Source organism: Talpa occidentalis, unplaced genomic scaffold (assembly GCF_014898055.3).
Source record: "Talpa occidentalis isolate TD23 unplaced genomic scaffold, MPIMG_talOcc4v2.1 talOcc4.3, whole genome shotgun sequence".
Lineage (NCBI taxonomy): Eukaryota > Metazoa > Chordata > Mammalia > Eulipotyphla > Talpidae > Talpa > Talpa occidentalis.
The window spans coordinates 76,737,052-76,764,349 of record NW_023603184.1 but is presented as its reverse complement, the minus strand read 5'-3'; the positions used below and the strand labels follow the sequence as shown (position 1 = coordinate 76,764,349).

The following is a 27,298-nucleotide window of genomic DNA, read 5'->3' as shown; positions in this document are numbered from 1 at the left end:
TTTATGACAAATCAATTTCCTTTAGGTTTTCAATAATTGTGAAGTTTTCTTATGCAGCTTCATTTACTTAAATTAGTTACTTATTTTAAAATTTATTTATTAACATATAATTGACATAACAAGATTAAGATATACAGTATGATGAAATAATACATTAATACATTGTAATATAATTATCAGTGTAGCTTAGTTAATACCTCTATCATATCATATAATTATCATTTCCTTTTTGTGTTAGAAACAGTTAAGATCTAGTTTCTTAACAATTTTAAATTCACGGTTAAATCAATATGGGAAATTGACTAATATTATTTATAATCATTATACTCTGCACTAGCGCTCCAATTACTCTTTTGGAAAGACGGAATTCAGACATAATTTGCCACTTCAAATTATTCAGGAAAATGAACTATGATCCTAACCTGTATAAACCAACTACATTTAGAAATCAATATAAGCTTAAGTATTGACTCAACTTATTGATTGATACTCTTTAATTTTTAGTGAATTTTATGTGTCTTTTGTTTGTTTTCCTACCATGTAGGTAGTAATTCCTGCCAGCTAAATAATGGTGGATGCTCTCAGCTTTGTTTGCCAACATCAGAAAGTACAAGAACTTGCATGTGTACAGTGGGATATTATCTCCAAAAGAATCGCATGTCATGTCAAGGTATGGAATCTTAAAAAGCCTCGGTTTTGATGCATTTTCATTCTTTGATGAAAATTAGACTGTCAGTTAAGATTAGAAAGAGAAATAATATTGTTTGTAATTAGGACAATTGTACATGGGTAGTCTCACATATGTAGAATTTTTAATGTATCTGAAATAAAGTATCACTCTTCTTATGAAACTTACTAAAATTCTAGTTATTTTAGGAATTACTATTTAGTAACTATTTTGTAATAGCAGTTTATTATCAAACTTTTAATCAAATCTATTAATAGCTACCTTAACTTGAATGGGCAAATATTTTAGTAAAAATCAGTGGTTCATTGGCTATGGTTAATGGAATGTAATTTATGTTATTGTAATATGTACTTATTTTCAATTATTTAAGGGAAAATACAAGAGAGGAAATGAGATCTCAGTTTGTTTACATGAGGGAGAAAAGCACTTCAAAAGAATTGGAGCCTATGAAATATACATTTCTATTTTTATTATAGATTCTGTTTATTAGTCCCAAAGGACTTTGGTTCTAGATTAATCTTCCTATCCAGTGACCATAATTTTATTTTTAAAAAGTGCTTCAATTTTATAAGAATATTTGTTAACCTATCATGTATTGTATTTTAAATCAAATATTCATTTGGCACTTATGTACCAGAGAGTTTTCTATGCACCTTAACTACATTAATTCATTTAATCCTCATAATAATCTCATGAAGTAAATTTCTTATCATCCCCATATTAGAAGTGAGAAAACTGAGACACAGAGGTTAACTGGCTTGCACAAACCACACAGTTAAGAAATAGTAGAGACACATTGAGCCTCAGGTGGACCAGTTTAAGTTATGTACATATATAAATATTTTCTAAAATAATAGACTAATTTATAAACCTCAGCATGCATACTTCTGGTGTCACTTCTCAATACAGCACAGGTTAAGATATACTTTTGCTAGAAAAAACAAGATACTAGAAAAAAAAAATTAAGAATCTGGTATTCTTAATTCTAACTCTATTAGAAAAATAACAGTAATATATTAATCTAAAACCAACTTTATAATCACACTAAGCAAAGAGATGCTAGGCTTTTAGAGAAGATCAGATGATTTTTGGTTAAGAGACCAGGCAAGCTTTCAATAAATTTTTACCACAGTGTTTAGGACAATATGGTTTGCAGACTAGTAGCATCACCACTATCTGGGAACTTTTAAGAAATTCAATTTCCATGCTTTTTGGGTCGGGTCCAGTAATCTGTACTTTAATTACTTAATTAAATTGAAATACATTGATTTAAAACACTGTATGTTAATCAGACATAAAGGATCAAATTCTGATGTTTGAAAAACAGATGTACCTACCTTAAAATTTTTCAGAAGTATGATATATAATTAATATAAAGGGCTAAGATTAGTGTATGAATGAAATGAAGATACTTAAAAATAATGCTAATAGAACAATTTCAATATCATTTTGGGCTTTCCCTCCATCCCCAATTTAGGCATAGAGTCATTTCTGATGTACTCTGTTCATGAAGGAATCAGGGGAATACCTCTGGAACCAAGTGACAAAATGGATGCTTTGATGCCTATATCAGGAACTTCATTTGCTGTGGGAATAGATTTCCATGCAGGTAAGTAGCTTTTTATACATAATTTATGGATAATGTTTTTACTTGATTTATTAAACATGATAGAAATATAACCTTTCTGTCTGTACTCTGAGAGTCAAGATAAAGAATAAGAAGGCAAGTAAGAGATGAATTTTTAAGTTTATAATAAAACGTTCTAAATATATCTGTGAAAAAAGTCAAGTATGATTGTCCTATTATACATCTTTTGAATTTTAAGTGGATTGATTACCATGATTGGCATTTGATAACTTTATTTTTATTCCTTTCATATTTTATGTCTCTTTTACATTTATCCCATTATAATATAATGGTGTATGAAACATTTTGATTTATTTTATATTAAAATGATAATCTTATTTAAAATATTTTAGGATGTAATTATCTATTCTAACACAGGAAGTAGAAAATAAAATCCAAATAATGAAAATAATTATAAGTGCTAACTCCTTTTAAATTGCTTTCAAAGTTTATGTGTGTATCACTTTAGAGTCAGGTTTTACCTTGCCTTTTGTTATCATTAGCAATGAAGGAAAACATTGTATGCTAGCATTTTGCTGTGGCTAATATAAATATATGAATGGAAACTAATGGTAGAAACTGTCAAATTTATTACAGTAAACGAGTCTTTCATCCTAATTGGTAAAATCAGACATAATATAAACATTAGGTATGTTTTTCTAACTTTCAGATGTACTCTCCTGCACTTGGGGGTTTAAATTATTAAAACAAATTTCTCTATCAATTATCCAACTAAATCATGTACTTCCTGAGTTAATATTTTAGTGTTTACCATGTATGCACATTTCCCCATTATGTTTTTTGTATTGATAAAGACTTAATTTTATCTAATGTTAAAAGCAAATAGATCTTTTATTTATAATCTTAAAAAATAAGAATCCTTAGCATCAGCATGTGGGCTCTGGGTAGAAAGCTTATTTTTTTCCCCTGATCTAACACATTTTGTTTAACCATGTGATAATGAAATTCTTGGCTACAAATGCATAAATTATTGGTACTCTTCATAAACAGTTCAAAGATGACTTAAGTAAATTACTTTGCACCAAATATTTGGAATCAAAGAGAGAAAAACCTACATTTTTAAAAGGACCTTTTCCAAAAGTAAATGTAAATAAATGTAACTTGTTTCATTGAGCAATATGTTAATTTATCAACCCACAATGTGATTTTTGATCAAGAAGTCTGTCTGATCCAACCACATTATTCATGCAAGGTTCATTATCCTACCATGCCTCTTACTTACATGTATTCTTATTATTCTTTAGAATTTTATCATGTAGGATTTAATAAATATAAAACTAAGAATTATTGAATTTCTTAAAAAGGTTTCATACTTAGTATTTTTTACTAAGTACACATGAATACTTGTTTTAGCTGGTATTACATATTTGATTCTTTTATTAAAGACTTTATAATTATTTGAAAAATATTTTATAAATTAGTTACAAATATTAAAATAAGTCACTTGGTCTAAACGTCCTCAATAGATCATTAATAAATCCCTTGATTCTTGATGGTATACTAATTATTTGTATGCTTGAATTCACTCTCTAATATTTTTATCTTGGCCCTGAAGTGGTTAAGTTTTATTTAATATACCATCACCAGGGATAATTTTTTTTTCATAGAATAGTAATCTTCCTGTTTCTAAATTCTCAGTAATTATCATAATAAACTTTCTTTGCAGCAAAATAATGTTACATCAAAGGAATTACTGGTTATTAGTGTTATTAGTTGAAATTTTATCATCTCATATTGTGATTTCTATATTTGAAAATTACATTCCTTGAGAAAAATTACACTTAAAAAACATATTTTCCTACAGTTGAAATTGTGTCACCATGTGACATATAAAATCAGAATAATCAAGCATCTATTAAAATTCGTATTGTTAATCAGAAAGCAGCAATGAAAAACTTATTTTGAAATCAAAGAGATTTGAGACCCAGAGATCAGTAAAACTATGGGAAAGGCCAGACCTTTGGAGCATAGAACTGGGATACCAGCACCACCTCAAACTCTTACTAAATCTCTGTCCTTGAATAAGTTACTTAATTTTTATGAGACTCAGTTTCCTCACTTTTTAGGATATGAGAATACTTAAATCAATATATGCAAATTTTGGTGAATGCTTGATCTACATGAATGATCAGGAAATATCAACAGTATCTTATTGGAAAGTAATAATTGGTAGAAGTTATCACATATGAGGTATCTATCTGTCCATCTATCTATTCATCTATCTATCTATCTATCTGTCTATCTATCTATCTATTATCTTCTAGCTATCATCTTTACCAACATGCCCTGGAAGCTATATTTAAACTCCAAAACAGCAGAAATTTTGGTTTTTATTCTCTTGATTGATACTATATTTGTATTCAGCTATCTGCATAAAATAATGTTCTTTAACTTGTTGGGGACAGAAAGAATTATTTAGTAAATTTCTGTAGTGCAGCAGAACTTCATGATAATAATAATGATGATAATAAACAGTCAGAATAGATATTTGAAGATTAAATAGCATCACCAGCTATTTAAAGTCATTACATGTAAACCTAGCTGACAGCATTTAGACAATGAACCATCTGAAGCACTAATGATGATGGTATCAAGAGCTTTCACCCACTTCGACATATACCTTTGAGCTTCCATTTATTTGAATGTCTTATCCTTCACGAATTATGTTTTATGAAACTATATTAAGTTTGAGTTTATGTCAGCAACTTGATTTATAATATCTTTATGAACAATATGCAAGTTTTGTGACTCCACTTAATGAAGTATCTTTAAAGAAGAAATAACTATTTCTCCTGACAGAGATAAAGAAAACATTTTTCTTTTTTTTTTTTTAATGAAGAGGCATGTATTTATTTATTTATTTGTTTGTTTGTTTATACATGCACTGGGTACAGTCAGAAGCATGGGAGGGTGAGAGAATTCACCAGAGCCAGAGCGGGGAGCAGAGCAGGCAAAAGGACCGAAGTACACTGCTGAGGGGAGCAGCGGGCGGCAGGAGAGGTCTGTGCGCCATGTGGGACCCTCCTCTGGTGGCCGGGGAGCAGCCAGGGATCGAACTGGCGCCGCAGAGGCCGCGGGCAGCTTCAAAACCCAGCACTCAACCGCTGCGCCACCAGGGAGGCCCAAGAAAACATTTTTCAATGCAGCAACCTTTTTTATCCCCCCATAGGTCTTTTTGTTTTACCTGAGTATAGATTCTTCCTCTATTAGCTCTCTTTGCAATTATTCTGTTCCCTATTCTTTCATGAGCGGGATACACCTCAAACACATAATGCCTACATTAGAATAAATTAAAGGTAAAGATCAATCAAAGATAAAGGAGCAAGTATCCCCTTCCATAATAGGGTTTTGGCATATTTTGGGGTGGGTGCAGTAGCCCCTTAATTGTAGAATAAAGAGATGTTATGGAGGAGGATCATTTATTATGCATAATCCATAACTTAGGTATTATTATTTAATTACCACAATTTTACAGAGATAAATATATTCTTCACACCTGTACCTTTCATGAGTACTAACATACCTGAATCTTACTGGGTTTTAGTCCTAATGAATTAAAGTTTTCTATAGTGAAAGGAGTTCTTTCAACAGATGAAGCAATTCTGGATACTATCCATAGAAGAAAGAAGACCCTGTGGCTAGATTTAAAATGTTCAAAGCACTCTGATCACTTCACTGGAAAAGTCCCATTCCACTGGAAAAAAATATAAAGCTTTGAAAATCCCTGCCTGCTGGGTGATATTCCTCCTGATGAATGAATAATGCATTTGATGTTTTAAAATATATAATTGCACTAGGAGAAAAGTCTTCAAAACAAAGCCTATTGCCCCAGTTAGTAATGTGATCTTTATATAAGCAATGCTCTATTCAGTACCCCTGTCCCTACTTTGGTGGTATTTATGATTTTTTTCATAATAACCGCATAATAGGATATTATTCAAATAGAGAGGACATTCTACTCAGGGAATCATTATCTGAAAATTTTAAGATTATATTCTTTTTAAATTTGTTATCTCCTTTGTTCAAACTTGAATTATCCCACTCAATATTGATAATTGTTGATTGCTATTCACTTGGTATAGAACATCTCAGGTAATTTGCTGTGGGAGATAAAGATAAACAAAGAACAGTCTGTAAGGTAATGCATGTACAAACGCTCTATAGGGATTTAATTTTTAAAGAGAACATCAAAGGAACAAAATGTGAATGTCATTGCTTGGCACTCACTATAAGGACTATTCTAATACCCTTTTATACCATCAAAGAATAATCTGGCTATTGATACAATAAAACATTGATGCAACATGTCATTATACCTCTGTCAAAATCTACAGAATTTACAAGACCAAATGTAAAACCTCATATAAATTATAGATCCTACTATGAACTAAGGATGTGTCAGTGTAGGTTTATCAGTTTTAATGAATGTGCTGTTTTCATGTAGATCACTGATAATGGGGAGGCTCTGTGTGCCTGGAAGGTAAGGGTATATGGGAACTGCCTACTTAAGTTTCCTGTGAATCTGAAACTGTTCTAAAAAAATTAAGTCTATTAAAAAAAAAAAAGCTCTGAAGAAGAATATGTGACAAAATGTCATTTTTGCTGTTGAATGTTACCTACTTACATGAATCACTCCTTAATAGTCTCAGCACTTATAGATCTTTGAATGGTAAAAGAAATACTTGATACCACTTAATAGCATTCCCTCACATTATAGAAAAAGATCCTGGCACCCAGAGAGATCAAGAAATTGTATATTAATGGAGTATTACTATTCCAACTCTGAATTCTTTACAATATACCAACTTTCATTTGTAACCACTGAAACAAAATCTTATTTCCACCATTATTGGAATTACATGATAACACTACATTTCACTTCTGCACATTTGTGCTCATAGAATATTGAATTTCATTTTGACTTATGTACTGACTCATGTGACTTTAAACCCATTTAATAATTGAAGCAGGTGGCACTCAAATGAGAGTTTCTTTTTTTGTATATTTGGAGGCCTGGAAAATAGCTATTTACAATTTGTTCTAGTAACCACTTTGTCACCAACCAAGGCACAGAAGAATTATAGAAAGAATTCATTCTATGTCAGTAACAGCAATAGCTTAAGAAATATAATACTGTTGCTTTGGGACATATTTTCAATTTTGTGAAAACCATTTCCTTAGCTACAAAGTGAATTCTTAGGACTGGTTCAATTTCTTATTGTTTTTGTGACAGTGAACCAATACTACTTGTGTTGTCATTTCAAACTTGCTGCAAGACTATATTTTCAAATCATGTGAAAAACTTGTAGGTTTTTGTAGCTGGTCAAGTCCAGTAAATCCTTCAAATATAAAGAGCTAACTACCATAACAAAATAAAAACTTTCTATGATATTTGTGTCACAAATATCATAAACAACATAGAGTAAGTTTGTATACATTATAACCTATTGGAATCAACTCATAAATCTTTTGTTTTGAATAATTTCTAAACATAAAACATAAGAAAAACAAGTTTCTATTGGGCATTTGAAATTTCCAATAGCTTACTAGAAATCTTATTCCCCAGTTAGATGCATGTTTCTCTTTTGCTGCACAGGATTCTATTCAGCGGAGCTACATTCATATCTGATACTCTGATTCAGTCTTTATTTACTCTTCTTATCAAATCTGAGTTACTGAGAAATCTATTCTCAGAAGACCTACTTGCACTAATTAACAGTAAATTATTAATAGCTAATAAGAGATTGACATGTTAACTAACTGTGTTTGAGCAAAACAAAACATCTTAACCCAATAGCATAGATTAAAGTAACACTAAAGATATGTATAAAATAATTTTTTGGGTAGCTCAATTTTGGGGGACTTTTTTTTAAATACTCTGCTCTTAGACAACAGATTGATTGATACTTATTTATTCCCAGGAACTCAGCCCTTGAAGTTGCTGACAGGTCTAAAATAAAGTAGAAATTTCTTTTAGCTTAGGTACATTGATACCATTAATTTTGTTAAGTGAAACTTGAAATTTGAAAAAAGTGTTTTTCCCCATTTAAAGAAAACCTAGGATATATTAGCCCATTTTTCTTTTTGACATTCTTTCTTTAAAAAAAAAAAATTAAAAAGCTGTGATTCAGTGTCTGAGATTTAGGCCCTATATTTTTAATCATGAAGACAATTTTCTAGTTAATAGAGAAAAAGTGAAGTTATTTAATTGATTTTTGAACTAGTTATAAGCAATGGATCTTTAATTCCATAATGTCATTTGGTCTTATCCTTATCCAAAGGCAGTTAAATAGTAAGTGAATCCTTTTGGGGACTTGAAAGGAGAAAATAACTAATTATTTTTATGAATTCCTTAATGGTTTTAGAACAGAGACTTGCTTGAAGTGGATGTCTAGGAATAAAACCAATTACCCACAGGTGGTTAGGAAAAGGGGATTTGAAGAGGAAGAAATTAAGCTATCATCATCAAAAAACCTTTATATTTATTGAACACTTACTACACAGCTGCGATAAGGTTAGGAAACTTTTATGGATTAATGTCATTTAATTCATCAAAATAATCTGTAGGGCTTCCCTGGTGGCGCAGGCGGTTGAGCGGTGCACTGTGAAGCTTTGTGCAGCCTCTGCAGTGCGGGTTCAATCCCAGCCGGCTGGTGAAGATCCCACATGGCTTGGCAGACCTCTCCTGTCTTGCCCACTGCTCCCCTCAGCAGTGTATTTCATCAGTCTGCCTGTTCTATTCACCGCTCTGTCTCTGGTGAATCCTCTCACCCTCCTGAGCATCTGGCCTGTGCCCCAGTTCTTGTGTAAATGAATAAATCTTTTAAAAAATATGTTGAAAGAGATGTTTTTAACAGTGAAGAAACTGATTTTTAAAACAAGATAGAGATACAGAGGAAGGTCAGTAGCTTTAGGATCCCGAAATTAAATTCTGTACTTAGGGTTTACATTTGTGTTTTTGCTCTTGAGATTGAAATAAGCTAGGAATAGTAAGTAATAGTCATCAACATCAGATCACTGATAATTTTATAATAATTATTTTAATCCAAATCCAATTTTGACTGTGAAAAATAAATGACAGTTGATATGAAGGCTCGGGGTTTAGAGGAAAAATGATAATGTCATCTTGCCACATTTAGGGACAGAAGACTAATGGTTTCAGTTCACATGAGAGGGAAGTGAGGACACAATGATGATGATCGTAATCATTGAAAGAAGGAGAAGAAAGAGTAGATCATGTTTGCTGCTGTATTTGCATTAGTCATCTATTACTATCTAACAATTTACAAACAACTAGTGTTGACAACTAGTATTCAAACAATAAACACTTAATATCTTATAACTTCAGTTGGTCAAGTTAGGGCTTTATGAGGCTGCAATCAAGGTATTACTCAAATGTGATCTCATCAAGCAACTCAAAGATGAGAATCTGCTTCCAAGTTCATTCATGTGGAGATTGGCAGTATTAAGTTGCTTGTGCACTCTGGGAAAGAGGATCACAGCACCTCACTGACTATTAACTTCTGTTCCTAGTCAGGGGTCTCTCCATTCGAGAGTAATGGCTGCTACCTTCCCTTAGATTTCATGAACAATGGAGTGAGAAGATACACACAATGTTATGGGTTTATTTTCACAATATTATAGACATTTAATGCATATTATTCCTATCCATTGTCATCTAACTTGTGAGTTCTGGTGATTGGTTTGGGATATCAATGATGCTCCTCTATGGGCAACTTCTGGATTCTGGCTTCTGGCTTAAACCACATGTGGATAAATTAATGTAAGCACCAGCATCTTGGTCTCTTGATTGTTTTAGCCTCCAGTTAGTGGTTAGACTTGGATATCTATTTAATTCCTTTGGGCATAAAACATAAGTAAACCTTAAGTGAAATGCCTAATTCTGTACAGATGAAATGGGTCAAAAACTAGGATTTGAACTTATTTATACATCCCCAAATCCTAGTTTTCTTTATACCAACAAAGACAAAAGTGAGAAAATATTTCAAAAATATCCAACAATGAATTGAGTGTTCAACAATAGCAACATTAATAACGACAGTATGAGGCAGCTGCTCAGACGTACCTGACCATCCTATGCGTGGGGTTCTAAACACAAGTCTGGGTATTGGGGGTAGTTTGTAATTCTAGTACTGAGTAGATTAACAGTGGTTATGAACTGAGGAATACTGTGTGGCCTGGATTGCATTTGGCAAAATCTAGAAATATTTTGGGATGTTATAACCAAAAAGGTGCTATTGACGTTTATTGGGTAGAAGACAAGTATGCTGCTATGCAGTACACAGGAAGGTTTCCCACAACAAATAATTATCCAGTCACACATGCTACTAGTACTAAGGTTGAAAAACCCATACCAGGGCTAAAACTAACAAGTATTTTAGATGATTAGGAAGTACTTCTCAGATTTAGAACCACTATCACTGGCAGAAGCAGGCCCAGTATATTTTCATTAGTTTACTGTTTGCTGTCGTGGTCATTATTTTATTAGTACACAGTTTTTAGTGTCATAAATTTGCCAAATTTACTTTTAGTCTAGTCCTTTCACAAAAACCAGCAACTCCCTTCAACAACCCTTTAATATTTTTGACTAGTGTCTGAAGAAGTCTTCATGTAACATTAACTTATACTAAATCTTCTACTGACTATAGCACTGAAGCTTTTTAAGGAAGGCACGTTCGAGAAATTGCTTATAGCTGTCAAGGACTGCCTAGGGGATACATAGGTATGTAACACCAGCAGAATTATTAGTGTGGTTACTTTTGTTTTGTCAGCAAGGCAGGCTGAGTGTTGATTGATGTTAACTATGCTTAGAATGAATTCTAGTATTGCATCAAGTGTTCCTGTCCAGTTTTGTGGTCAGAAAGGGAGTTCCAAAATACTTGGCTATAATTGTTAAGTTCTTTCCCACCATGATGCACAAGAACAATTATGCAAATCTTCCAAGAGCAGCATGTTATCTCCATTCATTATGGGTATGCATTCTGTCAAGGAATTCATTAAGGCTGAGGTGAAAACAGAAATAAAACACATTTCTTTTGTCTAGAATTTTATTAATTATTTTATTAAGGACTGAATGAGAGGAGCTAGACGTAAATTAAGAAGGAAAAACTTCAAATAGAAACAGAACTAGAACTTGATTCCTTGTGTATTAAATAATAGAAAAATTACTTAAGGGTTATAAATTTCTGACTATGGAGTATTTTCAAGAGTTAAGACATGCAGTTCACCTCTTCTGAATAATGATTTCTCTGGGTCCCATCCAGTTTTTTGACTACTCTCAATATTAACAGCTTCAGCAGTAACAAACCTTTAGGCTATTAAAAAAAAATACAACAACAACATCTATTTTCTTATTCATCAGTCATTAAGACCTATGTGAATAGAATCAAAATTTGACTTGGACAGTTGAAGCATAACAAGTAGACTGTACTATTATACACTGTTCTTTTCTTTAGGGGATAAACAAATGTTCACAGGAGAGATTCTGTTTATGTTGTTGCTTCCCTTGCAAATTAAATGTTAAGTTACTAAAAAATATGATTCCATAATAATTCAAGACTATAGACAAATATGAAATGTTATTTTCTAAATCTGGAATAAAGAGTCAATATTTTATTTTATTGCCTATAACATATTCTTCTGATTAGTGGGGAAAAGACCTAGGATGTATTGGAGATTTTTAATACATTTATTTAAAATGTGACTCTAAATACATTTAATAAATGTATACATTTGCATTTATAAATTGACTATAAATACTTTTAATACATTTATATAAAATGTGACTATAGTCTTTTAAGTTTTTTTTATTATTTTTCTCCCTTAAAACCATGTTAGTGAACTCAATCATCATTAAACAGTATTAAATGATTTTGTAGAGTAAGTCATTAGTTTTGTACTCACTTATTGATAGCACATCTGAATCTATAAATAAATTTATTAATTAAGATATTCTTTATTAAAATTATACATTATAGAAAATTTGGAAAATTTAAGAAAGATGAAAGAAAATTCAAATAAAAATCACTAACACTACTACAATATAGACAGCATTTGGCATATTAATAATTATCCTGTTTTTCAAATATAAGTAGATTTTATTATAGATAAAATTGTGTCTTTTACTTTGCACTAACAAATACTATGTTATGATTAACAATCTCAACTATTAATAGTACATTCTTATGATCTTATACTTTTTTGATCTTTGCAATTTTTTAATTCATTTTTGTTTAAAATTTTTGGTTATAAATCATTTTTATCATTTGTGATAATTTCTCAACATAGAATTTTCTTTTTGTGACTAGCAACTTTTTTGATATATAATTCAGTGGTGTGGGTCATAGTCACAGTGTGATGCAACCATCACCAAATCTTATCATATAAGTTTCCATCATTTTAAAGAGGAACTCTATTCCCATTAGTAGATATATTTCTGCCCATTTCCCTGTCCTAAGACAACTACTAACCTTTCTCTCTGTGTAGATTCTGGACATTTCATGTAAATGAATTCATATTATATGGACTAGTTTTTGATCAATTTCTTTCATTTAGCAAAATGTTCATCCATTCTATAGCATATATCAGTACTTCATTACTTTTTTTGTCAAATAACATTTGATTGTATGAACATTTGACATTTAATTTATCCATTCACCAACTTTGGATATTTGAGTCGTTTCCACTTTTTTTGATTATTACAAATCAAGCCTGCAGCAATCCTCATATACATGTTCTGGTATGAATTACAAGGTTGAGATTGAGAAACGATATGGCATTTTAAGCCTCTGCCTTTTCCAGATATATCTAACTAGCAAAAGCAGATAACTATCAGAAGAAAATGGGAATAATTGATGTTCATGCTTTGCTTAATAAATATCACTATGATGGTGAGAAATCAAAGCAATAAAATATTTTGTATATATAATAGTGGTTTCTAAGTAAATAGTAATAGCAAATAATTATTTATGAAATGAAACAAATATTTAACTGAAAAATCAGAGAGGACTGTTGACTTCTTAGTACATCTCTTTCTAGTTGCATTCCTTTCACTTGACTTTCATTTGGATTCTCCTTGTTTTTTATTTTTTTTATTTTTTTTTAATAGAGGCATGCTTATTTATTTATTTATTTGTTTGTTTGTTTTTGTTTATACATGCACTGGGTACAGTCAGAAGTGCGGGAGGGTGAGAGAATTCACCAGAGCCAGAGCGGGGAGCAGAGCAGGCAGAAGGACCGAAGTACACTGCTGAGGGGAGCAGCGGGCGGCAGGAGAGGTCTGCGCGCCATGTGGGACCCCCCTCCGGTGGCCGGGGAGCAGCCGGGGGATGGAACCGGCGCCGCAGAGGCCGCGGGCAGCTTCTCAACCCAGCGCTCAACCGCTGCGCCACCGGGAGGGCCCTCTCCTTGTTTTTTTTTCATTGTACTCATCGTAACTGATAAATACGTGTTGTCTGCTAGATTTCTAGACAGATTAATTTTTTGTCACTAAAGACAATTTGTCATTGGTAATGTCGATTCTTATACTTTAGTCAGTGTCAAATGAATTATCCGGGGCACACAAAAAGCATTATATTTTATTGACTCATATTTTATACAGATTGGTAATATGCTGAAATATTATACACACATTAATACTTTGGGGCTTTGTTAATGCTAGCAATAGCAATGTGTTGACCGCTCTTGATATCACATCTGATATAAAAGATGTAAATAAGTTATGATAATAATTTTGTTGATAAGCAGAAGACTATTTTTTTTTTTTTAAGATTTATTTTATGTATACAAAAGCTGGGGTACAGGCCAGATGTGCGGGAGGGTGAGGATTCACCAGAGACAGAATGGGGAACAGAACAGACAGATTGACTGAAATACACCGCTGAGGGTAGCAGTGGGCTAAACAGGAGAGGTCTGCTCGCCATGTGGGTTGCTCCGAGGCTGGCAGGGATCGAATCTGAACTGCAGAGGCTGGAGACAGCTTGACAGCCCTGTGCTCAACCACCGGCACTACCAGGGAGGCCCCAGCAAGACTAAATGTTATGGTACAATTAATCTGCCCTATGTCCTGGAAATAGCACCCTTTAAAAGTAGTCTTGCATTTGCAATAACACATAATTGTTACTACTGAAAAAAATGTGGTTATTCGCTGATTTAGATGCTTAATATACTTCCAGAGTTACTTATTCTCTGAAGTCCTCCTCTATCCCAATGATTAACATTATGTTAGCTGTCTCAGATCATTTTCAAACTATTCTTGTTTTCATGTAATCAGAGACTTAACAAGACTTTCAGAGATGAAAGAAACCATAGAGATTATCTAATCCAACCTGATCATTTTTATATAAGATAAAGGAGAATTTCCTGAAAAGATATCATGCTGCTAGACTTCAGACAAACAGAGTAGTACTAATGGAACTCTCTGCCACCCCTAACTGTTTCAGTTTCCCCAGACATGATGTGAGTTAGTGAGTGATTCTTCACATGATTATATTTTCTAGAATTCTACCCACCCTAGCTGATGTTTAGCAGAGATATATCAGAGCAGGGAGAACTGCCCACATTGCAGGTTCATAAGCAATACCAAAATTTTTGTCACTAAAGACAATTTGTCATTGGTAATGTCGATTCTTATACTTTATTTTTTTTTAATTTTTTTTATTTATTTATTTGTTTGGTTGTTTGCTTGTTTTATACATGCACTGGGTACAGTCAGAAGCTCGGGAGGGTGAGAGAATTCACCAGAGCCAGAGCGGGGAGCAGAGCAGGCAGAAGGACCAATGTACACTGCTGAGGGGAGCAGCGGGTGGCAGGAGAGGTCTGCGCGCCATGTGGGACCCTCCTCTGGTGGCCGGGGAGCAGCCGGGGATCGAACCGGCGCCGCAGAGGCTGTTGGCAGCTTCGCAACCCAGCGCTCAACCGCTGCGCCACCGGGGAGGCCCGATTCTTATACTTTAGTCAGTTAGTGTCAAATGAATTATCCGGGGCACACAAAAAAGCATTATATATTATATAATTTTTGTTTTTCACCAAAATATTTTAGGATATTTTGCCATAGAAACTGGAACAGAAACACAGAGAATTGAAGTCACTTGTTCAAAGATGGACAGGACCTTCCTACTGACCTAAGGGATAAAGCTCTGTGCTAAAACTACTATACCCTGAGTTCAGTCCCTGGCTAGGGAGCTTACCCACATGGCACAACAGAGTTCTGTCTCACCTGCTGCTCCCCTCAGCAGTGTATTTCAGTAAATCTGCCTGCTCTGCTCCCCATTCTGTCTCTGGGGAATCCTCTCACCCCCTGAATCTGCCTACATCCTATTTCTTCTATGTTAAATTTGTTTAAAAAGAGTTTTGAAAAATCAAAGTTGGACAGCTGTGAGTACAAAGAATACTGAGCTGGGGATAAATAATAGTGTTAAGTTTCTGAGTTTAATGCTTGGTCTAACTCCACCATGTTTCCTTTTTCTTTATTTTGTAAATATATGAGAATTAAACAAAAGTTATTTTAATTTTTCATTAGTTTGAAAGGAAATAGCAGGATTTTGATTTATTTTCCATCTTTCCACTATAGCTCTTCTTTGTTGTTAATAAACATAACTTTACCTTGAAAGTAATGGCCCAACACTTCTTTTTTATTCTCTTGCATAAAATGACTTCATTTTATCTGCTGCTGGCAAAAATCTGACTAAAAGAATCTAATGCTCAGGAAAGCACAATCTGTCTTCATACACATGTGGTAAGAAATTAAGTTCTTAAATTCAGGGAAAAAAAAAGGCATGATTCTCCTATGCACATTTGTGAATTGAGAATAATCACAATAACTACTGCATTAATCACAAGTTAACCTTGTGAAGCATAACTTATATTATTTCCAGGTTATTATCAGTGCTCCAGCACTAGAATTTTTCAACTATGTTTCAAGCTAAATTGGCTTTAATGATTTCAGTCTAGGGGACTAGCAAAATAAAAAAAAAAAAAAATAACAAATCCTGTATGTCTACCTGCTTAGTATAGCTACAATTTGATTCAATATTAGACAAAATAAGTAAGTTATGTATTAGATGAAATAGTTTTACTAAGAAAGATTTTTAAATATCTTTGGGAAGTTTTCCTTCCTTTAAGAAAGATAATAGTCTTAATTTATTACAATTTTTGCCAACACTTTAAGGGATAAAGAAAATGGAGCTTATATATGGGGCCACTCATATATTAGTCTCTCTAACTCATACATTTCTTTCATCATTAAAACAGAAAAATAATATTTTTAGAATACTTCTTCAAGCATATATCAACTATGCAAATTATATGAATGTATATGTAATACATATATGATTATGTAACATATATGTTATAACTTCCCATATATATCATTTTAGCTCAAAACAGTTCTATGTACTATACACTATTCTCACTGTAAGGATTTGTAACTCAGTCTTTTTTTTTTTTTAAGATTTATTTGTTTATACAAGCACTGGGGTACAGGGCAGAGACATGGGAGGGTGAGAGAATTCACCAGAGACAGAGCAGGGAGCAGAACAGGCAGAAGGACTGAAGTACACTGCTGAGGGGAGCAGCGGGCGAGACAGGAGAGGTCTGTGGCGCCATGTGGGAATCTTCCTGGCCGGCCGGGAATCGAACTGGCCCTGCAGAGGCTGTGGACAGCTTCACAGTGCTGCACTCAACCCGCTGCACCACCAGGGAGGCCCTGTAATTCAGTCTTGACCAGGTTAAATAACTTGTTCAAAGTCACATATCTGTTACACTGTAATGCCTGTATGCATATCCCACCCTCTCCTGATGTGTAAATTTAATTATTTTTTCACCATACCTTATTCCTTCCACTAAAAAGTATAGTTATTCAATTATTACATTATTTGAATCTGATAAGTTATAAGCTAAGTATATAGTCATTTTGATAGCAACATTATCTTGCAATAATCAAGACATGGAAACTACTTATCTATTCATCAATAGATGAATATTTAAAGAAGTTGTGCTGCGTGCATATAGCACGTGTTGGAATATTCAACCAAAGAAAATAAGGAAATCATACCATTTGTGACAGCATGCATGGATCTTGAAGGCATTAACTAAGAAGAATAAGTCAGATCTGGAAAGGCTAATACTGTGTGGTTCCACTAACATGTGGAATCTAGTAAGGAAAAAAAAAAATAAACTCATAGGAAAAGAGATAAGTGTTGTGGTCACCAGAGGCAGATTGTGGGGAAAGTGAAAACTGGAAGAAGGTGGTCAAAAAGCATAGACTTCTATTATAGGATGAATAATTACTAGGCATGTAATGTATACCATAATGACAGTAGTTAGACCTACTATGATGGTATATAGGAAAATTATTAAGAGAATAAATCCTACAAGCCATTACAAGGAGATTTTTTTCATCTTCTTTCCTTTTTTAGTATCTTTAAGAGAAGATGGATGTTAATAGATACCATTGTGGTAATCATTTTACAATAAATGTAAATCAAACTATTATGCTGTATTAAATGTATCCAGATAAATATTCTTAAATTTATAAAGTGATAATAATTATTTCTTAATAAAAGAAAACATATGAGGAGAGGAAGAAATGGGAGAGTTAACTCTCATAGTGGTATGTAATAAAAAGTAGAGTAACATCTGTCCATATTGAAAATTAACCCAGGGATCGCAATACATTTAAGAAAATAAATGTGTTCACTAGTATTTGATAGAATGCTATTTTATACTTATTTTCAAAAAAATTGTTTTTATTTTTTTTTAAGATTATTTATTTATACAAGCACTGGGTACAGTCAGAAGCGCGGGAGGGTGAGAGAATTCACCAGAGCCAGAGTGGGGAATAGAACCGGCAGAGTGACGAAATACACTGCTGAGGGGAGCAGCGGGTGGCAGGAGAGGTCTGCACGCCATGTGGGACCCTCGCCAGCAGCCAGGGATCGAACTAGCGCTGCATAGGCTGTGGGCAGCTTTGCAGCCCAGTGCTCAACCACTGCACCACCAGGGGAGGCCCAATTTTCAAAAATTTTTAATCAGCCTGATCAAAATAGAATTTTTCTTTAAAATATAACAGAAAAAATGTCTATTTTCAATTCTAAAAATAATAGAAATTGTTCTATTAAATTCAGTTGAGTTGATTATTTTGAAAGGGTAAATCTTCAATTCATAAAAAAAATTCACATAGTCTTCTCTAATATTTTATTCATTTTTAATATGGTGCTATGACATTTCTTTGGGGTACAAGTTTGAATGCATTTTAGCTTCCCGTTTGTTTTGTTTGTTTTTTTTTTCTCAGTGAGTGTGAACAGCCTGTGACCTACCTTATTGCTTGCTTCTACCAGAATAATTTGTTTAATTTTTTAAAGTAATGATAATTTGACTTTATTCTTTCAAGGCAGTAAATAGGAAGCTATAATCATTTCTGTGTTGCACTCTTATCCATTATTTAGTTTCATTGGTTCAACAATTTTGAGCACCTACTTTGTGAGACTCTTTTGCATTCTGAAGGTACAGCAGGAACAAAACTGGCATCTGTGGTATCATGGAGCTTACATACTACTAGGAAAACTAGATAACAACCACTCACCTGCCCAACACCCCATATAACTTAGTGGCAGGTAGTGATAAATGCTAAGAAGAAAAAGCAATTTAAAAAATGAAAGATTCAAAGCAGCTGCTATTTTAGATTGCTTAACCAGGCAAATCTCTAAGGGGCAAGCTGTAGCAAACAACTGAATGAAGAAAAGTGAAACCTGCAATATTCACCATAAGGTAGAGACACAGTAAGTCCTCAGATGGAAGTGTGTTGATGTGTTGAACTAGTGAGGAGGTTAGTGGGGCTTAGCCCAGTGGCCATGCTGGCTGAGATGTAAATTCTCTGATATGCCAGTGGAAAGTGATTTTTTTTTTTTTCCTTTCTGATTCTTGTGCCATGTGAATGACTGGGCAGCAAGAATTTAATTCTTTATTCCACCAGTCTCCAGAAAGAGTCAAAGGCTTTACCTTCAAAGCACATATGGATTTTTTCATGAAATTACATAAACCTTTATTTTTATACTGTTCTTATTTTGCCTGATTTTCAAATAGAAAGGTAACAACCAGCACTTAATGCATATGTGGTATATGTCAGGGATTCTTCTAAATATTTTAAGTGTAATCCTTATTTAATCATCATAAAAAGCATATGAGGATGTGATCTTGTTTTCCCTACTTTACAGTAAAGGAAACTGAGGTTAGAAAATTTGTTTGAAAGGGCATTGTTGCTGAAAGTAAGATTTAAATTTGATTTGTCTTTTGAATGCATCATCCAGAATGTGTGTTCTGGACCTGTATATTTTCTTTTCTAAATTTAAAACAAAATCTGCAAATACGAAAATGTTTCTGATAGTCTAGCATTACTTCAGGTGCCTTAATGCGTTCTACAATTAGAAAACATTATTTTTTCATCCAATAATGAAATTATCTTCTATTTATATTATAAATGGAGCTGGTATCTCAAAAGGAATATTTTCAATGGGGTTCTAAAGATAAGAATGAAAATATGTTTTGTTTTTTGTTTATTTTATCACAATGAGTCAGCAAGTTTGTTGTTTCCTATGTTGTAAGAAAATATCCAGAGTAATAAAGCAATCTTAAATGTAGGTGACCGACAATTCTTCATTTCAGTTTTCTTCCTCTAGGTACAAATTGGAAGGTTTACCAAATATTCTGAAAAGTAACCTGTTAGCATTTGGTAGGAAAAGCGGGTTTCATTTATTTCAGAGCTGATTTTCTCAAAGTGCATGTGAGGAATACTTATAGCAAAATCATCTTGAATATTTGTTAATGATATAGTTCCCCCAGTTCATTTTTGATATTAACTTAGGCATAATTGGGTGGTAGAATGTATAAATCTGCGTTTTCACTCCAAGTTATTTTCACATCCTCCCTTTAAGAGCCACAGCCAAAGATAACCCCGCTATTTAGGTAGACTTTGGGTACTTCAAGAGTAATTTAAGAGATACAAATTGTACGTAGTACAATGGCAGCTTGTGTTAATCATAAAATTCCAGTTCACCACAAAATCAAATATTAGGAGTTGAATCATTAATTTAAGACTAGAAAAAGGCTTCCCCTGTGGTGCAGTTGGTTGAGCACAGCACTGTGAAGCTGTCTGCAGCCTTTGTAGCACCAGTTCTATTCCTGTCAGCCAGGGAGATTCCCACATGGTAAGGCAGACCTCTCCTATCTCACCTGCTGCTCTCCTAAGAAGTGTACTTCATTCCTTCTGCCTGTTCTGCTCCCTGCTCTGTCTCTGGTGAATTCTGTCACCCTCCCGAGCCTCTGGCCTGTACCCCAATGCTTGTATAAATAAATAAGTCTTAAAAAAAAGAACAAAAAATTAGAAAAAGCCTATGCAGACATAATTTGGGTAAATATTGCACATGTTTTAGGGTTTATTCCTAATATATATATATATATATATATATATATATATATATATATATATAAAACTCAAAAATATATTTTTGAGTTATAGCATTCTAAATTAATTTATTTGTGTTCTGTTAACCAAATCCCCATAGTCAATAATACTGGTGATATTGAAAATACCTCTGTTGCCTTTAAATTAGAATTGAGATCCATTGTGGAAAATATTTTTATGAGTTGCTTTCCATCAATGGCATATTACTAGTAGTTAGTTGGATATTTTGCAATATAACTGTGGAATGGTATGCATGTTTATGTTATAAAATAAAATCCATACTTATTTATGTAAAATTTTAAGAAAAGTTAAATGATAGCATTACTTTAGCATCAGTGACCACAATCATTCATAATGCATGCAAAGCATACAAAATTCTGTTCTATGGTATGTTTGAAAATTGTTCTTGGAGTGAAGCAGGAAGGAGGATGGAAAATCAGGAAAAGATGACAATAGGATGATGAAGGATAGATTTGGAATTAGTGGTGAACTTAATGTGGCATATATACATGTTGGTTTATGAAAATGAAAACCTGAAAATTATTTAATCCTATTCTACGATGAGAAAGATTCCCCTAGGGCAAAATGTTTTAAATTTTTGAATTAAAAATAGCATATATACTGAAGACTGCAGTGTAATATATTAGAACCAGCATTCTGTATTTTCTGTCATTTTGGAGTCACATGGACAAGTCAGTCTTAATTTTATTCATTTTTTTTTCTTTATTTAGTAATCATAAGCATATGATTTATGGGAATCTATTCATACCTCTTCAGATGGTTGTTGCCACACCATCCCTACCATCAAAGTACCCATAGTTCTTTACCATAGACTACTAGCTCCCTACCATTTTGTTCCCCCACTTCCCCTCTCCCCTCTAGTAGTCTCAATTCTGCAGTCATATTTCATGGGTTTATTGCAGTTTAGTTTTGTTATTTATTTTGTTTCTCTGTATTCCACATATGAATAATATCATTCAATATTTGTCTTTCTCCGTTTGACTTAGTACAATACTCCCCAGTTCCATCCATGGCAAGAGTTCATCCATTTTTATTGCTAAGTAGTATTCCATTGTGTATATATGCCATATTATTTTTTCATAATTTGCTGCTCTGTAAATGGACCTTTAAGTTGTTTCCATAACTCAGTTGTTGTAAATAATATTGAAATACATTTAGGAGTGCATATATCCCTTCAAATCAGTGATTTTTGTATTCTTTAGATAGATATTATGAGTGGATTGCTAACATATGGTAGATATATTTTTAATATTTTGTGTAACTTCCATATTATTTTCCATAGGAAGAGAATCAGTCTACAACCTCACCAACAGTGTCTTAGGGTTCCTTTTATCCATATCCTCATAAACACTTGTTGTTTCTAGTACAGATGGATGGATGTGTGAGTGGACGGACGGACGGATGGATGGATGGATGGATGGATGGATGGATGGATGGGCAGTCAGAAGATGACTGAGTGTATAGATAGATAGATAGATAGATAGATAGATAATGTAGGCCATTCTCACTGAAGTGAGGAGGTGTTTCACTGTACTTATGATTTGTATTTTCCTGCTTGTAAGTGATGTGGGACATTTTTTTATGTGCCTGTTTGCCATATGTCTTCTTCAGAGAAGTGTGTATTTAGGCCTTATGCCCATTTTTTGATTGGGTCATTTGTTTTCCTTTTGTTAAGTTCTATAAGTTCTTTATAGATTGAATTTCAGCCCTTGTCTCATATACATATATGAGATATATGCACAAATATTTTCTCATATATATATATGAGATATATGTGCAAATATATGTGCAAATATTTTCTATTCAGTAGGATGTCTTTTTGCTTTAATGATAGTTTCATTTGTGATACAGAAGCTATTGCATGTGATGTAGTCTCATTCATTCATTTTTGTTTTTGTTTTCCTTGAGATTAGAGTCCCTAATATCTTTATCAGGATGAACCAGTGGTTGAAAGGTGTCCAAGGTAGATGAATTATCATCAAGTGGTCAGTTCATGTACTTGAGAAATAGTATTATATTATGGACTCACTGTTGTCTTCTATTACTCATAGACTGAATAATCAGAGGCAAAAATATATAGATTCACTTTTGTAAGTGGTAGTTCATGTCAGTGAGGGTCCATTTCTACCACTGTGGCCTCTTGGTTCATGTACCCAGTTCTGAAGTGACTGATGATGAAGCTTGGCTAAAGTCAACTGTCTAGGACATTTTGGTAGTCTTTGCCTCTTTTTGTGGAAAGTGCTTTCATACAGACACTAAGATGTGGTTCAAAATTCTTCACACTCTATGATCATTCTCATATGTCAATCTGCATGCCTCCACTCTTGATTTACTTTCATTAATTTTCCAATTATTTTCTTTCCAGCCCCAGATGTCTTAACTGCTGGACACTGACTCAGAACCCATATACTACAATACCTTAGACTACTTCTTTACACAATGTGCATGATCAGGTGCACTACTCAGAATCCTGTCAGGGGAGTTTTTTTTTTTTTTTTTTTTTCTTTCTCTGAACTCACTTTAAGGACAACTGTTAAAGTTTACTATAATTCATTTTTAGTTTTTTCCCTATTTTGAACTGAATGATTCATGAACTAATTTGGACTGTTCCTCCTTTAGCTGATTGATTGGGATCTCCACATGACCAAAGGCATAAAAACTCAACTCAAGAAAGGGTGTTGAAGATATAAGGTTACTTGGAATCCAGGATCAAGCATTCTATTTCTTCAAGGGCCCGGAAATCCATAAGCAGCAGTGTTGCAAAGGATATATTATTCTCTGATACAGATGTCATTACCTTACTGAAAAAATCCTAAGGGCTTGTGTTGTGATTCTACTGCTGAGACTTTTCATAAGCACCGTACTGCATATTTTCCTAGCACTGACACCTCTAACACCACAGGGTCTGCAGTGTAATATGGCACAAATGCCATTGCTGCTTTCCTAACTGTTTTGACCTACTGCAGAATCTTTACTGCTTTGCACAACATTAAAGGCCAGCTATTTTCCATGTCACATGAAAATGATCTGGAGCAATAACATCCTAGATGGGGAATGAATGTGTTACCTCCAGAATCCAAAGAGAATTAGAAGGTCTTTTATAATAAAATAGCAAGTGGCAGTTATTTGCCTTCACCTTTGTCTTTAAGTTTAAAAAGAGATATTTGGCAGTCTTTTCACTACTGGACCCATAAAAACATCATTAAAATGGCTAGTGCCTGAATCTTTATAGTGCTTATCTCTAACTCTTGGGAGCACATGCATTTTTCCAACACTCCAGCATCCTAGCCACCATTTGCTCTTTCTGCCTAAGCATTATGATGATGTCTTTTATATAATGGGTTAGTAAAATACTCTCTGTAATGTCCAATGTCCTCTAGATTTCAGATCTCTTCAAACTGTAGCAGGTAAGAGAGTTAACATAGCCCAGAGAAAGAATTATAAGTAAATGTTGGTTTTCTTATGAATTAACTATTAAGTGAATTAAAACTATTTCTGATTCTTTTCTTTTTTTTTAAAAAAAAAGCTTTTATTTATACAAGCACTGGGCACAATCAGAAGCATGGGAGGGTGAGACAATTCACCAGAGTGAGAGCGGAGAGCATAACAGGCAGACAGACAAAGTGCACTGCTGAGGAGAGCAGCGGGCAGCAGGAGAGGTCTTCGCGCCATGTGGGACCCTCGCCTGGTGGCCTGGAATCTAACCAGCGCTGCAGAGGCTGCAGGCAGCTTCACAACCCAGCACTCAACCGCTGTGCCACTGGGGAGGCCCTCTGATTCTTTTCTTGAATTGAAATGAAAGCAAGATATTTGCCAGATCATTGGCTGCAAACCATACACCTGAGATCGTGTTAATTTGCTAGCAATGATACCTCATCTGGCATAGCAGATACTACTGGGGCTACTACATGGTTAAACATGTGGTGGTCTACATTCATTCTGCAGGGGCTAGACTGGAAAATTAAACAGAGATGTAATAGAGATCACTATCCCTGATGCCTGTATTTAATGCTTCTACTAATCTCCATCCACCTTTATCCTCTCTGAAATATGTTATTAGTTTTTATCATCTTGATCATTCAGGTTCAATGAGGAGAGGGCAGAAGGGTGATGATTTAGAGATATACTTTTGTTCTTTCCCTCTATGATAGCTTTTACCAGAGACAACAAATCCAGGCTAATGTTCATGCAATTGCCAAATATATTCATTTTAGTTATACAGAATGGAACTAAGAAAATCACCCGTGGATCAGTCTGTGGGTATAGTAGACCCACAGTTAATCAGAATTCAACTGGGTCTCCATTTATTGCCTGGGCTTTGTAAGCCCCATGCCATGGGTCACTAATAATGCTTCAGGTCTTGGGGGCATCAATGTCAATTCAGATACTATGTCTAATTGTCTTCAAGAAGATATGAGCATTTTCTTTTTCCATTGTTTAGTCACCCAAGTAATTGGTTAACATACACTGCTAGGAAGAATCCTGGAGGATCATAATCATTAAATAATTGCCACAGAGTTGCAGGGTCTTTCCCCTCTAGAGATCTGGCTACTTTTACAGTCAGTGTGTTCTGGATCTGAAAAGTTATTCAAGTCTGGGATTTGAGCAAGGCATTGCAACTTTTCATTGAGTCAACCATTCTCTGGCCTCTGTTCCTCTATCATTGGGTAATACTGTGTAGCATCCGTGTTGGCTATCAGGCTATTATGGGCTATAGGTATGCCATTCTCTATAAACTATCTCCACTTCCAAAGGTCAAATCATGTAGGCAGTCCCTGCAACCTGATCAGCCAAAGAAAGTTTGGCCTTCAAGTTTTTGGCAGCAACTTTTTGTCTTTCATTGGGGGGTGGGAGGAGGAGCAGTTATAATTGCATATAAATGATGTGTCAACTGTGACTTTTCCTACTACTGTCATCCTGGCTTGCTACAGAGTACAATTTAACTTTTTTTTTTTAAGATTTATTTATTTATTTATATAAGCACTGGGCACAATCAGAAGCACAGAAGGGTGAGAGAATTCACCAGAGCCAGAGCCGGGAGCAGAACAGGCAGACTGATGAAATACACTGCTGAGGGGAGCAGCGGGCACAGCAGGAGAGGTCTGCACGCCATGTGGGACCCTTGCCAGTGGCCGGGGATTGAACTGGCCCTGCTGAGGCTGCGGGCAGCTTCGCAGTCCAGCGCTCAACCACTGTGCCACCAGGGGAGGCCCTACAATTTAACTTTTAAGTGGTGCTGGTGCCTTCTCACCACTACATTACCATTAACCTTGGTGAGTGGAATATTGTCAGAAGCTTTCCATGAACATAACCCTTTGGTGAGTTTTCTCCTTCACATAACCATTTTCTCCACTTCTACTTACTGAATTCCTTCTTCTAACATCCACCAAGGCCCAGCAGATATTTCTAAATGGAGAAAGGAATAATTTTAGTTCTTAAGAGCTATATTCACAGATTTTTTTTGTTTTGTTTTGTTTTACATCCTGGATCCGTGCCAGAGTGTTAAACTCCATATATTGACAGAGTGTCCCCATGTGAAAGAATGTCTACTTATCCAGACTTACATTCTAGTTCCTTTTGAGTAAAGAGCCTCAAAATCCAATTCCAAAGATCTTCAAAATATTTGCCTAGCTCCTGCTGGCCAGGGTAACTATTTCTTACAACTTCCTTGGTGTATAGTATCTTTCCTCCCTTAGAGGATGAACATTCCTCTAACTGCTAACCCAGGTGGAATATGCAGAGATTTAACCACAGTTATTAACCTGGAAACCTGGAGACAAAGGGGGTGCAGCTCCTGAGGGGATTCCTTTTGCTATGTAGGTAAGTTATTTCTTTTTTTAAAAGATTTATTTATTTATACAAGAACTGGGATACAGATCAGAGTTGCAGCAGTGTGAGAGTATTCACCAGAGAGAGTGGGGAACAGAACAGACAAATGGACTGAAGACACTGCTGAGGGGAGCAGTGGGCAAGACAGGAGAGGTCTGCTGCGCCATGTGGGTAGCCCTCTGGCCAGCTGGGAATTGAACCCACTCTGCAGAGGCTGTGGACTGCTTCACAGCACTGCACTCAATCTGTTGTGCCACATTTCTGCAAAGATCGTTCAGCATAAGGGAGGTACTGGGTAAATAATGGACCATGTCTGCAAACTCTGAGTTCAAAGTGGTGTTTCAGGAGTCCGAACTATTAGGAATATACAATCAGATATCAACATTCTCATACTTCAGGGTGTGAGGTTTACCAATTAAATACAAGTATTTAAACCTCCCTGGAATTCTGCAGATCTAAATAGGAGAGCTGTAACCATTCTCTTCTGTTGTCTTTATAGTCATTGTTTATTCTATGTTTTTCAAATGAGTGAGTCATTACCTATTCCTGGATATTTCCCCTTAGAAAGATGTTAAGTCATTATTTATGAAATTTTTAGCAGTTTAACAGAACATATTAGGAACTGCCCATG

General features: G+C 34.4%; 1 protein-coding gene across 1 annotated transcript in view; it reads left to right on the top strand.

Moving 5' to 3' along the window:
* The window catches only part of LRP1B (LDL receptor related protein 1B), a 1,722,250-nt gene that overhangs the window by 1,262,746 nt on the left and 432,206 nt on the right, over positions 1-27,298 (top strand). Inside the window, exons 34-35 of the mRNA XM_054699700.1 lie at positions 545-670; positions 2,166-2,297. Coding sequence (XP_054555675.1) covers positions 545-670; positions 2,166-2,297 — 258 coding nt within the window. The remainder of the gene's footprint in view (positions 1-544; positions 671-2,165; positions 2,298-27,298) is intronic.